The following is a 19,336-nucleotide window of genomic DNA, read 5'->3' as shown; positions in this document are numbered from 1 at the left end:
ATAATGACAGTTAAAGGCGCTCATATGTTTAATAATGCTATCCCATCCATTGGTTTAAAGGAGGTTGTAATATCCTATGTTCGTCCGTATGTCAGTTGCACATCTAAACCTTTGGACGGAAATTCGCGAAACTTACTCAAGGTATTTCGTTCATTCCCTGACCCTTCCCTGAGAGGCCCTTCCCCGAGAGGCCCTGGAATGAGGTAAGAGGCGAAATCGATCCATACAAAAGATTCAAATGTAGCGGCATTTATTTCTATTGGCAATGTTTGATTTAAAATTATTAAGATAGTTATAGAAAGAAAGACAAAAAAGACATTATGTATGTGACTGATTTTGCGTTACAAATCCTGTGCCAATGTGTTTGGAAGTGGGGGGGGGGGGGGCTGTAGTGTATTATATACCGAAGGACAATATGCTTGTTTGTTTTGATACCTTACGGTGAAGTTCTTTTAAATGTCTGTACAACAATATTTTGTTGCAGGAACATTAGCCTATATCTGCAGTTTGCTTAATGAGAGAGAGAGAGAGAGAGAGAGAGAGAGAGAGAGAGAGAGTGGGGGGAGGGGCAGGGCAATTTGACCTGTTTAGGTTGTTGTCCACCTATTGTATGTATATTAATTGTCCATTGTGAGAGGCATAAATATATAGGTTTTGCAAATAATTTACCTGGCGATATAAAGATTATTTTCATTCTAGTTCTAACATTACATAAAATCAACATTACAGGCGGACTATGTCATTTTGACCTGATACCCTGCATGATACGATATCTAGCATTCAGTGGCTAGGTATGTAGAGACGTTTAAAAGCAGACCAATGACATGTTAGAAGGAAGTTAATAATAAACATACTCAGTACTGTGTACTAGATAATTCACAACCATTAATAAGCAAGTTTTCCTGTTTAGCGATAGGACTTTAAAAGGATTCATCGAGTAAAGCAAACCGGATTTCGTATAACCTCAACTGGGGGGCTGTATATTATGCAACAAAGAAAGGAACTTTGCGATACATTCGGTTGTGTGTGTTCAGTATGCATGTATAGATGTAATCGTAAGGAGCAAGTTTAGACTGGACAACTTTTTACAGGTAAGAGTTAATTATGCCATTGCCTTGTCGGGTGGAGTGTTAGGTGCACGGGACACTAGCTCATAGCTGAACATTAGTTTCTCTTAATTACATTAAGTGGTCTGTGAAACGATAAATATATACATCTGTTGGCTGTTACGTGGTGGTAATATTCATACATTACAACAACATGTCAAGAAGTGGGTCACCATATCCGCGTACTCATAATAACACGTCGCAATTGGTAACTTTTTTTGTTGTTGTATGTAGCAGGCACGCAATACCAATATATCTTGACGATGGCAGCTTAATAGTTTTTGAGAGGTACCTAGATTTATTTTTCTCAAAACACTTGCGACATTTCTCATCGTGTGTGTGTGTGTGTTACGTTACAGCAAAATATGTACATGTACTATGTCCTGTTCAATATATATATATATATATATATATATATATATATATATATATATATATATATATATATATATAATAACAGCCCATTGCTTGCTAGGAATGTAGAACATGTCCAAATGCGCCCTCATGTATATCGTACGAGGCGACTAGCGGAAGGAGGAGCCGTGGTGGTACAGTGGGTAGTATGCCCGGGTTCGCGATCAAACGGGTGCGGATTAGAATTTACTTCAATTGCCTTGGCACTCAAAAAAAACTGCTTGTATTATTGTGCTGTAAAACACCTAAACGATACTTCATAAAAATTAAAAACGATTAAGTCTAGAGGAACTTAAAGGGTATGTGACAGTTTATATGTTCATCGTAACTGATCCGTTTACAAATATCCAGCTATGCATTGCGCAGTTCTAGATTACAACGAAAACATCAATGATTTGGGGTTTTAAAAAATAAAAAATTCAAAGGCTAATATAAATAGGACCCACAGAATGTTGATGGTCTTCTGCGTGAAAAATTCCAAAGGTTTATCTGATGAAAGAAAACAATTATACAGTATATCTTGCTTATGTGCATAAAAGGTCGCGTATTATTAAAAGAGGTTAAAGGCGAAAGGTCAGGCCATGCTTGTCACGTGCATTTGGCGATGCAACGGAAGGACCATAATATTCAAAAATAAATGTCACATAGATCTACTGGAGAGGTATCCCTTACATCATCTACCTTTTACAATTTGTAACTTTATCATTCAACAAACAATATAGATTCTGATCCCGTGAAGGTCAAGGCGAACTTCTACGTAACTGTGTTGATTACACTTGATGAAGTAAATTCTTTAAAATGGTAGATAAATTCTGAAGAATTTTGAAACAATCCTATTTTGTGTCGCTGACAATAATAATACTGGCACATTTTAATCTTGCGATCCATACAAAAAAAATCACAAGAATCTACAGTAGCTTAATTGGTGTGTGTGTGTGTGTGTGTGTGTGTGTGTGTGTGATTTGGATTTTTAAAGTAGCTTTAACAGTTTAGCAGTCTTATTGCTACGATGTCTGCAGTCAGGCAATTTGTAGTGATGTCAAGCACTGGGACATCATGCCGCAAACATGTAGTATCATGTCCCACCCAGTCAATTATCCTGACACCAGGCCGACCAGTCCTAACACTAACCTCTTAATGTTTGGCGCTTAGCGAGGCGGCTGTTGTACCATTTTTATAAGTCTTTCATATAATACTTCCGATGTTCGAACCCGCGACCTCCCGCATCCGAGGCAGACGCTCTAGCCACATCGGAGCTGGAGCTTACTTGGTAGACCGTTGTAAATGTAATCTGGAGGGGGGGAGTTCACTTCCCCGCCTTGGCTGCCTCGGGATGTTCTTCAGAATGGCAATTAAGTTCTGTTTTCTCGGCATAAGATATTCAGTAATGTCTTAAAAGAGCTGTTAAAACCGTCAAAAATAAAAATAATTCTAAAACACCTATGTAAAGTCGATATTGCAAGGAGGTAGATTTGTCAGTGGATTTAGCGATTGGTTCGAAACCCCGACTTTGGTGCTGTATATGTTGTAGACGTTTTATTTATGGTAACATATATATATATATATATATATATATATATATATATATATATATATATATATATATATATATATATATATATGCAAAACTTTGACAGTGTGCAACTTTTATAATTCTTTGGATTTTTTCTCTCACATTAGTCACTCACTTGGCTGTTAAAGTATAATCCAAGTGTGATATCTATTTTTAGGGTTCTGAATCTGAGTTTGAATTTCGTGTCCACAGTGTTTTGCAAATACAGAGTATGGTTTTGGAGATAATAAAACGCCGAGCTTGAGATGGAGACTGATTTTCATGTGCATTTAATCAAAAGGGACGTACAATGTAGGTTTGGCATGCACCGATTGACTTACGACCACGGCACCGAATACACCCAATCTTTCCTATATAGTCTCTACATGTCGAAATCAATACAAACCATATGTTATTCTAAAATACCTTCAAATATGACGTCACGGTGAAGTTCTTTGAGAGGCTGGGTTGTACACAAAGCAACGTGCAGTGGAACAGAGATTTCCATTCCGATCATCACCTCAGCCTTATTACTGATCACAACACAAAGACTTTCTCATTCACATCCTTTACCTCAAACAATAAATATCAGCAACACCAACATTAATTCACACAATCAGTACGAAACCTAGGTGTTACTCTGGACAATACTCTTACATTGCATCAACATGTCATGAACATATGCAAGGCTGCATATCTTGAGCTGAGACGCATCAGCTCAATTCGCAAATATCTTTCAGTTGATGCCACTAAAATACTTGTGTGTTCATTAGTACTTTCAAGACTGGACTATTGTAACTCAGTTCTGTCTGGTTCATCTCAAAATCTGCTCCAGAAACTTCAAAAGTTCAAAACACAGCTGCTCGGATCATACTTAGAGTACCACGGTCAGGGCACACCTCCCCGCTTCTCTGTACCCTACACTGGCTATCCATTCGATCCAGAATAAAACACAAAATTTGTTCTCTGTGCTACGTTTCACTGGCAGATTCTAGTCCAACATATCTATCCGACCTAACCCATGTGTACACACCAGCAAGATACTTACGCCCCTCTTCTGACAATCGTATACTCATTATTCCCACTATGAAAACAAAGTCATATGGACAGCGTTCTTTTGCATACCAGGGCCCAACAACGTGGAACGAATTGCCCACTGAACTTAGACACAAAGACAGTGATCCCATTCAAGAGTGCTCTCAAAAACTCACTTATTTCGACTGGAAGAACAAACTTAAAGACCTAATAATGTTTCCTACCTTAAATATTCTCGGCATGTTTTTTATGTTTTCTAATTGCATGGTGTTTGTTTTTGTAATCATATCATTATATGTGTTTTATCTTATAGGTGTTGTCTAATGTTGTAAAGCGCTTAGAGCTTCTAAAGATTAGGCGCTATGCAAAGTCCTCATTATTATTATTATTACTATTACTCACTGTGCACTCTGTAAGTTGATATTCTAAAGAATAAACAATTACCTATAAATCCATGCCAAGAATGCCTAAATCTAAATGCCTTGTATCACCACCAAAAGAGACAGGAAAAAATGCTACACCTACATAGGTGGGTACTGAACCGGATCTAATAATCGTGATTTGACTGCATATAGAGATCCTGAATGACGTCATCAGCAGCCATATTTGTGGTATGCTGGTAGATTTACCGTTGAGTTTAATTCATTGAATCTCAAGATACTGTTACAAGACAGACATACATAAACAGAACGCAAATCAGACTTCTGTTAGTACCTATATTTTTAATGTATAAGTTGATTTTGCCTCAGCGTGCCTTGTTCAGAATGATAAATTGTGATGGTCACATATTTGAGAAACTGACAGGTTACCCATTTTCCAGATAAAATGGGCTGAATATAGTCTGCTAGTGACCTTGTCGGGAAGCATATAATGTAACAGATAAGGAAAAGTTTCGACGGATTGTATATATCAGCACATTGCTGTATTACCTCCAATAGAGTAGGGATCGTGACTAGTCCTACAATATAAGACATCGACCCTGATATGTATGTTTGGGGGTCGAGGTCTTACTGCCTACAAAACGGCTATATCACAAGTTACACAGATTGCAACTTCTAAAGTCATGATTATAATGTAGCATTAAGCACGTTGCAAGTTAGCATCAAGGAAGTTAGCATAAAATAATGCCTCATTATGACAACAGATGGCGCTGTGACACGTCAATTTCCTACATTACGACTACTCCCCTGACACTAGCAACAAGAGAATATACCACTGGGCGTCTTATTTAAAATATCATTCGAATTATATTACCGCATTACAGTCAGCTGATTTCTCAGAGTATTAACATTCGGACGAGAGGTGGCCTGCAAGAAGCACAAAACAAATTAAATGTATCAAATTGTATACAATTAGGTGTATTTACATAATGTTATATTTCTGCTGACCCTTCCCACCCCATTTTATTTGGACATTTTGTGGGTGTTATTTACCGCTACCGTACGGTGGCAAGGTTTAAGGTCCTAATTTGTTTATATATTCTCATTCACAATATTATACATTTTGAGCACGTTTATTATTTTAGAGTAATGCAGTGCAAATTCTGCTTTTTGTATCAGTAAAGACCTCATATGGTTTGAGCTAAGTGCAGATAATTGCACCTCAAGGCCATACTTTCTCTTTCTTGTTTATTCACGAGAGAGAGAGAGAGAGAGTACATTACAGAGATGAAGATTTTGTTTATTCTGTTATCCCTAGGAAATTAAATTTTACTGTTAATCTGCAATTTACAGTGGCAGAGTATATATATATATATATATATATATATATATATATATATATATATATATATATATATATATATATATATATAAACAAGAACTAATTATACAGAATTCTGATATGTGTATGGCATGGATGCAATGGTCAGCATGTATTGCCACTAGTTGTCTGTGAGAAGTATCTGAAAATCTCCAATTCCAACACAATAGCAAGAGGCAAATGACTTTAAACAAGGACATCACACACAAAGCATATACTGTAGCATAGCTATATCCTACATAAATATGACCTTATTTCATTATATAAGAAAATAGATTCTAACAGTATGAAATATATTTTCTATATCTAAATATAAAGAACATTTCCATACAGTTATGAGATGCTTTACTTCCACAGATATCAAACTGAAAACTTCGTTGTTTATTATTTAAAATCGTATTCATCCATATATGAAGCGATATTTATAGTACAGCAAAGATGATTGATTGTAGGGTACTTCACTTTTGTTTTTCACTTTCACATGAATAAAACATGAATAAAGACAAGCTTTCACACAGTTTGGATTGAAAATGTACTCATAATTGCAAATTCTGAGGAATTAAAACTGTACATTCTGGATTGGCTGAGACACATTTTTTATATATCACATACATTTGTATATCACATACATTTGTAAATTATGCATGAAGAACAACCAGGTTTTATTCCATAGAGACTGTTTCAAGAATTAATGCTTTAAAAAAAAAAAACACATTCCATTACTGAATCTGTATTCAGTCTATACACTGTACACAAATACTCACTTTTTGGAGAATGTGTTTTCTTTGTGGGCAATAAATTAAGTTGTTTCCACTTCTAATGAGCAAAAATCCATGAAAAGGATTGTTTTATTTGCTAATTTGTTATTTCAAATGCTTTGACCTTCACTGAACTATTATATTTATGAACCTGAGATGAAATTTTTAATTTGGCTGATTATCCCTAATATATGTGCCTTGGAACAATGGATAAGGTAAATTTCACAATGTAAATGACTTCATCACTCAGAGAGACAGAGAGACAGACAGATTCATAAGTAGGTTAGCTTCTTCACAGATTAATAGAAACCACTAGCAGATTTCTGACTGCAATTGTAAGATATCTGAGCAGAAAGTAACAGCTACTTTATAAGCATGCAAGACATTTTACTGTGGGTTATAGGCCCCCAAGTACTATTCTTCGGAGAAGACCCATAACTGGGTTTCAGAAATTGAAGCCACACAAGTACCAGTTTGTTACTTTGTGAAAAATGGGGTCATTATGAGAAAATGGAGACACCTGATGTACCTGCTGGTGATGAGTGGTCAGTGAGCAATTACATTGCTGTTCCTAAGTCGTATAGACAGGAAATTCATAGTCTAGCCCATACAATTCCTTAAGCTGTTCATTTTGGGGTCAGTAAGACTTATCACAAAATCCTGAATCCTTTTTATTTGCCGAAAATTAAAAGTGATGTTTATACCATAGATCTTGTCACATGGCTTTAAATCCCAGTCAGAAAATATCTAGGGCACATCTGCAACCTATTCCTGTATTTGACCATTTGAGAAGCCATTTAGCAGAAAAATGCAGACTGTCGGTTCCTTACCTAATACCAAGTCAAGCAACCAATAATTATTAGCCATAATGTGTGCGTCCTCAAGATTTCCATAGGCTATTCCTTTGAAGAATGTAACAGTATGTCTTTTGTATCTGGTTATTTCTAATCTTAGAGACAAAAGATTTAAAGCTGTATATATATATATATATATATATATATATATATATATATAAGACATTCAAAAGTTGAGGTTCTGTACATTAACAACGCAAATTATGTATTGGAAAACAATCGTACACTCAATGTAATACTTCTAATCGCAAGCAAACATTTTTTTCATGATATGAACATGACTTTCCAGTTTGATTATTTCAGATTTTGCTTGCAAAATATGTTCCAAAATGAAGATCGTGATAAGAATAAGAACACCTTTAAGGAATGCTTAATTTTTTTTAACGTCATTTTGCTATAAACTTTTTTTTAATGTGCTATTGATGTTGCTCTGAAATATTTTATTTTCGCGGGAGCTTATGTACAAGAGTATCACAAGAAAAGATAGACGTTTGTGAGGTGCGTCAAAATGGGTGATGTACAATACAATCCTTACAACCAGGGTTCATCTGATGAAAGCTCGTTAACAAGAGTACGAGGGAAAATATCATTGACATTTCTGATCCTTACTTTGCTAAAACAGTTAATTTTTCCAAAGCAATGAGAGATAACACTAAGAAGGAGATTTCTTAAAGGTGAAAGTCAACACTTTAGTGCGTCAAAACTGGGGTGAAGAAGATGGACCACCCTGCTGCAGTGTATGCGTTTTTGTTTTCGTAAGGTGCTATAAAAAAAATCACTTAGATCTTCGAGAAAGCATATGGTTTTAGAGAAGGATTACAATTTCGTTGCTAACGTAAACCTTAAAAAAGGGAACTGAAAGAGTTACAATGTTTATTGCCACAAAATGAATGACGCAAAGCTTCTTGGGGAACAATTATTATTTCTGGTAATGGAAAAACTTTAGGAATTGTTATCATAATGCCATGCTAATCTCTAGTATGCCATTATGACGACAAATGGCGGCACAAGTTGGACAACAAAGACGATACTGATAATAAAGTTAGTATTTACATTGTTGCAAGGACAAAGCTGTATGACAACATCAGCTGGAATGTTGTTATTGTAATATGACAAGCTTATAAAGAGATTATACCAAACTTGTAATAACGACAGCGTTTGCCATACGACAAACAACTGAATTAATACAGTAGTTGACAAACTGCAAGATACAATGACGCAGAAGGAAAGTAGATCTAAGCACTTGCAAGCAAACATTTACAGCTTGCATCACTGAAGAATAGAAAATTCATGACTAGAATTATGAAAGTAGAACTTGCAAACAACCATTTACAATAATGCAGAACGAAAGTAGCATTTGCAAACTGCTACGTACAATTTGCATCAATGAAGAATACAATGTACATGGATAGAATTACGAAAAAAGCACTTGCAAGCAGCCATTTATAATGCATCAAGGAAGATTAGAAAAAACACGCATGAAATTATAGCGGTAATCACCCTCCATATTTATCGTTCCATGTACGTGAGAATATATATATATATATATATATATATATATATATATATATATATATATATATATATATATATATATACAAGCAGGCAAAATTTATATACAATTGACCCAGTTTATCTTGTCAACAGCCTGTTACGTCTTAATCTGCGGTGCAACAAGACGTGAAGAACTTTTTTTTTGTTTCGTTAGTTTCCCCAATTGGACCCCCCATTCGTTTGCAGCGCTTTCGACAAGAGACAAGGAGGTCTCGGGTTCGAACCCTAGCTGAGTCATACTAAACATTTATAAAAATGGTACTAGCAGCTGCCTCGCTCGGCGCTCAGCATTAAGAGGTTAGTGTTTAGGTTTGGTCGGCCAGGTGTCAAGATAATGTGACTGGGTAGGACATGATGCTACATGTCTGCGGCATGATGCCCCAGTGCTAGACATCACTATAAACTGCTACACTGCAGACATCGTAGCGATATGACTGAAAAATTGTTAAAGCTACGTTAAAACCCAAATCTCACGCTCTAACCACTAAGCCACCGGAGTGATCGCTTTCGGAACGAAGAGTTCAGTACATGTACTATTGAATAACTACAAGAGAGGACCCTTCCCTCCTTTCTCGCGCGACCCATTTAAGAATATAGGCTGTTGTTTCAAGCTACATTTCGCGCAGCGTAATAAATTTGGTACCGATGTTTAGCTCAGACATTCGACTTTGTATGCGTATCCGAAGTTGGCTTACTGTCATAACTTTATTGAATGCCAGACCATTTTCCCACGCTACTGCTCGACTTGGCAATGATCGTGCCCGCTTAACATGCAAGAACAACGCGCTGAATGGAATACTACCTTCTCATTGGCTTACTAAAAAAAACTTTAACCAATGAGAGGACAGTATTATCCAATATTACAACCAGGGGTCGTTTGATGAAAGAACAGTAAGAGGGAATATATCTTTGTCATTTTTTAAGTATTAAGTTTATACCAGTTAGAGGATATTTTTCCATTCAGCGGCGCTCTTAAGTATTACATTTTAACCAATGAGAGGACACTATTCTATTCAGCGGCGCTCTACAGTTTCGTATGTTGCATAGGGTTAGAATTTTAAATAAAAAGACACCCACACCCCGGTTTCCTCACTGGTCATACAGGCTATTTAAAAAAGATATTGTATATATTAGATATTGTTAAAAGAACCTTTAATTCCCTTTATTTTGGTGTATGATGGAGGGGTATAATATGGGTTATAGAGTATACAGCTTGGCCTTACTCCAGATGTGCACATTTCAAAAACTGCTCGCGCCGCTTGATTATTTTCACTTCCTGGACTACATAGATAAATTGCGAGAGAAAAAAAGAGCCGATAGCTTTTTACATTTATGTATGTAGTAATTCATCCACTGCACTTTCAGAAGCTGGTATTGTCTAGTTGGGCAAAGTTCATTTTCCCTATTTTAATAGATGCTAGAGTACTTTAGACTAATTCAGGCTCATTTTAGTTTATAGTGTGCTTAAATCGTGTACAGTTTCCAAAGAAATATCAACCACATTACATCAAAGTAGCATAGAGGTACGTCAATATTTTCTCCACTGTGCATGTTTCAAATACAAACAACTTCATCTTACATACGTCACTTTCTCAAAATTATAATAACTGGTGAGCGCCCCATTACTCAACTTCCAAAGTCGTGACAGTCGCTTGAGTAATGATTTAATTATATAACTTATAAGCTTAACATATGGTTTAACAGTTTCATACCGTTAGTACGTACGTTTACGCAATATTCGGAGTGTTGATTTGCTTCGTGGGAGTAAGAATGGCAAACTGTAACACGGGCATGGGAGATTCAGGTTAGAAAATTGCTTTGTTATGTTTATTTTGTTGTTTGTTTTTATTTTTGTTTTTGTTTTTATGTTTTTGTTTGTCTTGTGGTTTTATTTGGGGAGGAGTTTTGTCTTTTTTATATAAAATAAACAAAACATTGAATTAGGAAACAAAATTATATAATATTCATATTGTCTGTGAGAACATACACAAAACATGACAGAATGTAAAAAGTAAACAGTAAACGCCTTGCATTTACGTAAGAAATCAGACACTTCCGAGTATTATACACTTTGGCTGACCCGGATGTTTGAGCATGAAATAAAACGTAAATAATGGATAAATTTCATCAGATAGAACTAATGAATAACATATTCAATGAAATATTTTATTATATCAGTACAAGCAAATATCCATTATTATATAGGCCTTCTTTTAGTCTTTCTGAATGTTTTTAGCTTTGCTGTGCGAACTAAATTCAAAACGAGTTGGGATTTATAAACCTTCGATTCACCGCGTTTAAATATTTCTACACGCGAACGTCAAATAAAACATATAGTTCTAATCTGGTTGTGTGATACGGAAATACGGATTGAACAGCTGTATCGAACGCAGGATCAAACATGTACGATTAAATGGGAGTTTAATAAATACACAAAACTGCATACGTAGAACTGTTTCACAAAACACATGCACTATGTACATAGCAATTATTGTACATGTTAACTTGTATTGTCATACCTTGTTAACATTTATCACAATCAAAACAAACTATAAAGTAGTTTTACATCATTACATTTGAGTTTTATTAGCTAATGTATTGCACAACTTTGAGTGAGCATACTTGCGTATTATGTGCCCTCGATTGTATCTTACGAAACTTGTATAGCCTCAGAGAAATGGCGCTCCCATCTCCTCTACTCCAACCCTCAGGGGGTTTAGTGTCCGCCTCTTATAACTTTCTTTTATGCTAATGTATCATGAAGAGGGGACCACAAATGGGGACCAACATGTAAGACTGTGTATTACATACGGGTACTGTGTGAAGGCTTAGTTTAAAGCAGTGGTCACGCAATTACCTAACTCCTCTATGCAAAGACATAATTTTCCTGAGAAAACAACTGTCATAAAAAGAACGGTTTATGAAATTGTTTCAGAAGGGAAATCTAAAAATAGTCATGAATGGCAGTAAAAAGAAATCAGTCGTCCATCTCAACTTAAAAAGAAAAACACAAACGCCAAGAAAAAAGCAAATAACAAAAATGTCTTTCATAATGTTGAGGGAACATTAACAAAAGTACTATACGTAATATTGCTCATTAAAAAAAAAACTTCGCGAAAATAAAAAATAAAAAACAGTACCCATGCCATCGTCAAACTCAATTTTGCAAAAGCCCATTTGGAGAGAGAAAATTAATTGACACAAGTCTATTTGGAGAGAGAAAATTAATTGACACAAGTCTATTTGGAGAGAGAAAACTAATTAAAAACACTTAATCAAATTTTCCCTCAGTGTATGTGTTGAAACAATAAAGGAAAACAGTATATCAAACGTCATATTCATATTTTTTATTGTTATGATGGCCATTTAAAACAAAAGTTACAGGATAAAATGTCACACTTGAAAACTTTTAATGTTATAAAATGGCAACATTAATAATGATTTTTTTAATATAAAAAAAATTACACAAAGTTTGGAGCAGTTGTGTTAGACTGGAAGGTGTGGTTTTGACAATTATTTAGCCATTTATAGTTTGATTTGCTTGTAGCTGTGTCATACAGGAAGGACTATTTTTAGAAGAATGTGTCATTTGGCGGCATGGTTCTTTTCTTTAATTGCTGTGTAAACAAAGTTACAGGACATGCATTCTAAAAGCAGATGTTTAGTCACTCTTAACGAAACTATATTTTACGCAGGAACGGGTGATTTTGACAATTTAGCAGGTAATTCTGACAGTCTTTCTTGAGAAAGAAAGTCGTACGATTTTACCCAAACCCTTGCCATGGAACGAACAAAACAGACTACCAGAAAGTCAACAGGATTCTAAAATAGGAACTAGGGAATACATTTTTGACAAGAAAAAGATGAGTTAAGAAGAATCATATGAACCATAATACAATATTATCATATGAATAACAAGTAATACAGTATTATCATATGAATAACAATACAATATTATCATATGAATAACAAGAAATGCAATATTATCATATGAATAACGATACAGTATTATCATATGAATAACAATACAATATTATCATATAAATAACAATACAATATGAATACGAAAATACTATAGGACAATGAACAGTGAAAACCACTCACAAGACGCACGGGACCCACGAGAGAAAATGGGCCCAACAAAGCAAATAAAGAAGTAAAGGAACTAGAGAAATATTTCAAGACAAGAAGGATGGAGACGAACGACGGATCTTTCGTGGAATTTACATACAGAAAAGGGACACAGGAACTTAATATGTCAGGAATATAAAGAGAATGGGTAAGAGGGATAACAACAGTGATGGTTGCGATAAAAGCAAAAAGCCCAGAATGCTTGCAACGGATATATTCAATCAACCCAAAGGGGTATAAAGGTTACATTGTACTCCCTCTGAGAAACCTAGCCCGTACTGCCATTTGTAGATTTAAATATTGCATGGAAACAGTTACAGTCAATGATCTCACAACCATTCAGCGGAGGATAAAGAAACAAACTGGAGAATTACACCTTCTGACATACCACTCGAGATACCTCTAGAAGCAACGGTCGAAAAGTTTGAGACAAAATTGAATATTAAGGTGATTTCATCAAGATTAGCAACAATACCCCTGACCTCAATATACAGTGGAACAAGAATTTTCGAAATAGAAACGAGTAAACTAATAGAAGTGAAAAGAGCGTTTTTTTCTGCACGGGTTTCTGAACAAATCATGGTATAAGGATGCATTTACCACAGAACATGCAGTATATGCGACCAGACCGGACATACTTTACATAAATGCCCTAAAAACCAAGAGACCCCATCAGAGATCAGAGAAGAGGATAATGAACAGAGAGTATTGAGAACTGAACAACACCCAGAAAAAAGCAACGAGATGAAGAAATTCAAACCCTAAAGCAACAACAGAGAGAATACAACCACAAATTAGGCAGAATTAAACACCAACAAGAAGATAAACAAAAACAGGAACAACAAAAACAACAGCAAAAGGAAAGCAACCAAAAACAAACAAAAGGGCAAGAAAACTCAACAGGGAAAAAAGAACCAAAAAGAACAGGTACCAAAACAACAACAACAACAACAAAAGAGACTGTAGCAAACGGAAAATCACAAACAGAATCAACAGCATCAACAAAGGCAGAAAATAATCAGAAGTAAACAACAAAAGGAAACCCACCAGTAACCAAAACAACATAAGTAGAAAAAATAGCAACAAAGAAAAGAGAAACAACAGAAGTAGTAACTAACCAGAAACAAACAATAGTACAAGAAAAGAAACCACAAGGGGAACAAAGTTAGGAAAATCAAGTACCCAACACATCAATAACAACAACAGGGATAAAACCAACTGAATTAGCACCGAATAGATTAGAAGAAAAAGACAGAATCAGAAGGAGAGAAAAAAGAAGACGGAAGAGGGAAGATGAAATGATGATGGCTGAAGAATGCCTATTTGAAAATGGTGAATGTTTGCAATGAATATATATATATATATATATATATATATATATATATATATATATATATATATATATATATATATTTTGAAAACAAATATAAAAAAGGAACAGTAACAACTAACAAAATATAGCACAACACTAACTGGTTTGCAAAGATTAAACTGGAGAGAGCACCCTCCAAAAAAGAAAAACAGTAAAAATGTATCAAAGTATAACAAAAACTAAGTTAATAGGACAAATAAGTCATTATAGAATGTTAATCAACAATAAATAACACGAAAGAACACAATTAAAATTGTTTCATTCATTGCATCAATAAATGTAAATTAATAATTTTATCCTAAAAACTTAAAGAAGTTGAATATTAAAAATTGTTGAATAAAGTAAGAAAGGGTATGTGAAAATCATACTCTAATTGCTGTAGTAAGACTTTGAAATTGCGCAAGTCATACTGCGACTCCTCGACCTACGTCTTTATAACAACTCCAATAACAAGTATTGCGACATTTTGTTCGTGTGAATTTTGTATCATACACCTACATTTTATAACCGTGAAAAACACAAATGTGACTTTTTGTCATCCGATTTTCTGTCCTACACTTGAGGACAGGATATCGAAACGCCATGAAAACAAAGCAGTTGCTACACGTGTCATTATACGTCGTGAGAATAATAAGTAATAGAAACATAAAATGTCTCGAAGAGGGCTAAAATGGAGAACAGTGCCGTATATCTAATTGTCTCCCGTGGAAACTCGGTGAAAACATAATGCAGCTTTAAATAAAATTTCAGTCATATCGCTACGATGTTTGCAGTGTGATAGTTTATAGTGATGCATAGCACTGGAGCATCATGTCGCAGACATGTGACATCATGTCCCACCCATTCACATTATCCTGACACCAGGCCGACCAGTCCTAACACTAACCTCTTAATACTGAGTGCCTAGCGAGGCAGATTAACTACCATTTGTATAAGCTTTTGGTATGACTCGGCCCGCCACCTGCCGCATCCGAGGCGGACGCTCTATCCACTAGGCCACACGAGCGGTATATAACCATGCAGTCAACAAAGTCTGTTTCTGTAGGAACCTGGTTTATTTCCTAAGAAAAATGTAATGAAGAGAAGTATACGTATGTCAATTGTTCCAAGTGGAAATGCTGTAGGATTTTTCACGTGAATCCTGTAACCATGCAACCATTAAACTCAGTTATGTCTATTTTTTTACGAGGGAAACTGCCACACTGCAGACATCCTTGCGATATGACTAAAGAACTGTAAAAGCTATGTTAAATATCCAAATCACACACACACACACACAGAAGTCTGGCTTAAACTATGCAACATGCATCCATTTTGGTATACACATCAATACAAAATTATGTTTCCCTTATATAAATTTATTTTAATATTTAATGGCCATGAAGAGATTACGCTGTTGCTCTCTATTTATTTATGCCGCAGCAATATGTATCATATATTCGGTTTTTCGCACCCTTGTGACAGAGAAATCTACATGTTTTGCTAACCTTCCTTTCCCTATCTCAGTCTGGTTATCTCAGACCAGTCGTCTCTGTCTTGGTGTCCACGCTCTAGAAACAACTTTAAAAAAAAAAAAAAAAAAAAAAAAAAAAAAAAAAAAAAACATGATATATTCTGCTGTGTCTGATGGAGTTGTTATAAAATCCAACAACAACAGATATATAGCAAAAAGAAATGCAATCCTACAGCAACTTGAGGTCTCTCCAGTTTTGATAACAACTATTGTAAAGTGATGGAAGAAATTTTTAAGTTTATTATCATATAAAACTTGTTTAAAAGTTTATTTCCAAATGCCGTGCTTACAGGGGCCCCGCGTGTAAATCCAAGGGGTCCAGCCAAAATGATTAAAATCGGGCACGCGTTTTTGCAAAGGCCGTTACTGTACACACACACACACACACACACACACACACGTCTTGCATTTGGTGGATATCGATGACTCGCGTAAGGAATCGCGTACTGAGGACATTTGTTCTGGCGATGTTAGAGCGAAAAGAAATAGAGTTTCAGGCAGTAAATTAAGAGCAAATAGCGATGTATCAAGGAGGAAACTGCATTATCAGTTCTAAGGAATATGAAATTTAGCAATGCAACGAGGACGCACACGTTTACACAAATATTCTGTATAATCCATGTAAACTGTCGTTGACGTTTAGTGAATTTAGGTCCAAACCGCATGAGTGTCCCTGGAGACATTGGTGGTTGTGACTGCGGTGGCAGTATTTACGGTAGGAGACCGATAAATTGCAGCAAATGTGACGCAATTGTACTTGCGAAATGTGCCATGAAACTATGAACTGACGCAGGTGACTCAGTAAAAATAGTTCCCTGTGTTAGGGGAAAGTTGTATAGTTTCAACGGCGTGAACTGCTGACGGAACGGAAAGTTGATGAAGAGAGACCCTGCTTGATTGCAGTTGATAGACGTTTGGCAAGTTTTGAGATATGTGGTCTTGCATTGATTAGCGAAAAATTTATGTATAGAATGGACACGTCGGGCTTTCTAATTTACAACTGAAGTTGTATAGAAGTATTTTGTAATTTGGAGTGAACTTATGACTTATAGTGGAATCGCGACAGTGTTTGACACCGCTCGGTCAAGCAAATACCCCTGGCTTTTAACAATACTATTTGGCCTGGATATGAGCATTTATGGCAGGAAACTAGCCTTATCGGCAATGACTATTCACTTTTTGATAAAATAGAGAAATGTCTTCGTTGCATAATACGCATACGAGTCTTCTCTCTCTCTCTCTCTCTCTGGCATGTGCAGATGTAATGTTGAAAATAAGAACGAATGTTTGTGTTACCCATATTGTGTATTTCACAGAGACTTTGTATTTTTTCAAGTCACTTTGGTTAAATAAATCGATGATGCATACAACATTATTTCTGTTGTAATCTGTATATTGTTTTATCTCAGCCTCAACAATAAGAATAATGATAGACTAAAAACATTGATAGCAGCAACAACAACAACAACAACTGATCTCTGTTAACTAAACTGAAACCTCCTAAATAACTTTAAAGTTCGGCAATTGCAGAAGTGAAGAACAGAGTTCTGTGAGAGTACTTATATGTTTAGAGTTAGTGACTGGGAATAATTTTCTAATACCTTTTTACAAATAGTGTATCCTGTTTTATTGTTTTGGAGCCATGAATAAACAAGAATATACTTTAATGGTACAAACTGTCTTGGTTCACCTTCCAGATCACTTAGTTTGTACATTTCCTAATTCAAAGGTACCACGTAAAGGTGTTTTGTATGGCTGATTGGAAGTTTGAAAGTTTTTTCCGCGTCGCCTTCTGTATAAAAGATACTGAAAAAGACTAAATGAGTATTTCAGTCTAATGCAGCTCTAAATAAATGTTCTTTTAAGTTACTAATACAAGTTGGTCCAGTAGAACATCCTTAGCGTTTTGACTATTGTTAAAAAACTCTTTAAATTTGGGAAAACAATATAGATTGACCCGTTGTTTTTACATTTTGTGTATTGTTTTAATAATAGTAATAATAATAATAATAATAAACTATCTTTAACGAGGATGTAACATTAGGTCGTGGCTGACCCATCTGCCACGTGGTCCTCAGTTTTTTTTGTAATCGGCTATGTTAAAAAATATATAAAAAATATACAAAATAAAAATACAAGACTATGCCCATAACCAGGTATCGTCGCACACACATTCATACATATTTAACATGAATGACTATGTGTGACTATACGACTATACTGAGAAACATACAAATATGAACAATATTTAATACACAGGTACATACATTTCAGCATAAGTCGTAAAAGAAGCAAGGGAAGTTGAATTACGTATCGTTATTGGTAAGGAATTCTATACAGTAGGTGCTGATACAGTTAATGAGCTTTTGTCTTGATTGGTTTTCGACCACGGAATCTGGAGATCGTTGTTAGTCGTCGATCGGAGATTACGCTCAGTATTCGTTGATCTTAGTTCAGTTATGTTAGAGATAATCTGGAGAAAGACCGTTTAAAGACTTGTATGTCATAATTCCTTTAAAATAATTATTACGTTTTTATAATGATAGCCATTGCAGACGCGAAAAAATAAAAACAGGTATGAGTCGATAGTTGGATGGGTCATTATTTTCATTTCTCTTATAAATTCCGAATACTTTTGCTAACTTCAATGACTCCGGGAATTTACAGGAAGTGATACTACAGTTAATTATTTTTTTCAACGACTCTGAGATTGATAAAGCCGACATTTTCAGATTTTTTGGGTGAATTCCATTTTGATCAGCTGACTCGTTTGTGTCAAGTTTATTGACAATATCAAAAGTGTCATTTATTGTTATTAAGACAGTGTTGAAACTAACTTGATCGGGTACCCTTTCATTCACGAATTTAGTAAGTAAATTAGGCTCTGTAGGATTAGACCCGTCAAGCGTTTGGGAGATCTTAGTAAAATAATGGTTCAGTTGGTTTGCAATATCGAGCTCATCGGTATAACCAGTGCCATCAAGTAACGTTTTACTTGGAGGTAGATGTGCAGGTTTCGTTGAAGTTAGATTTCGTAAGTGATTCCAGGGGGATCTATTGCCTGAGTTCGATGTGATGGCTTCTTTGACAAAGGAGCGCTTTTGTTTTACAATGATTGATTTGACTTTGTTCCGCCACTAACGATAGTTTTGTAAAGTCTTTATATTTATGATAGTAGTTTCGTTTGCGTTGTGCCTCTGCGATTTCATTAGTAGACCATTCTGTTTGTTTTGATCATTTAATTGTTTTGATGCGTATGGGGGCGTACTTATTTAGGATAGTAAGA

General features: G+C 35.4%; 1 protein-coding gene across 3 annotated transcripts in view; it reads left to right on the top strand.

Moving 5' to 3' along the window:
- Positions 1-579: 579 nt before the first annotated feature.
- The window catches only part of LOC149795901 (uncharacterized), a 75,302-nt gene continuing 56,545 nt past the window's right edge, over positions 580-19,336 (top strand). For 2 of the 3 annotated variants that reach the window (XR_016422443.1, XM_089965820.1), the window contains exon 1: positions 10,391-10,838. Coding sequence is in view for 1 of the 3 variants with exons in the window: in XM_089965820.1 (XP_089821946.1) it covers positions 10,805-10,838 (34 nt within the window). In the remaining 2 variants the exon portion in view is untranslated. Of the gene's footprint in view, positions 1,092-10,390; positions 10,839-19,336 lie in introns of those variants that run through there. The other variant, XR_016422444.1, reaches the window with a different exon arrangement.

Source organism: Sinohyriopsis cumingii, chromosome 7 (genome assembly GCF_028554795.1).
Source record: "Sinohyriopsis cumingii isolate HCF-2022 chromosome 7, ASM2855479v2, whole genome shotgun sequence".
NCBI classification, from domain to species: Eukaryota; Metazoa; Mollusca; class Bivalvia; order Unionida; family Unionidae; genus Sinohyriopsis; species Sinohyriopsis cumingii.
Note: the sequence above shows the minus strand (reverse complement) of the source record. Positions and strands in the feature narration are given on the sequence as shown.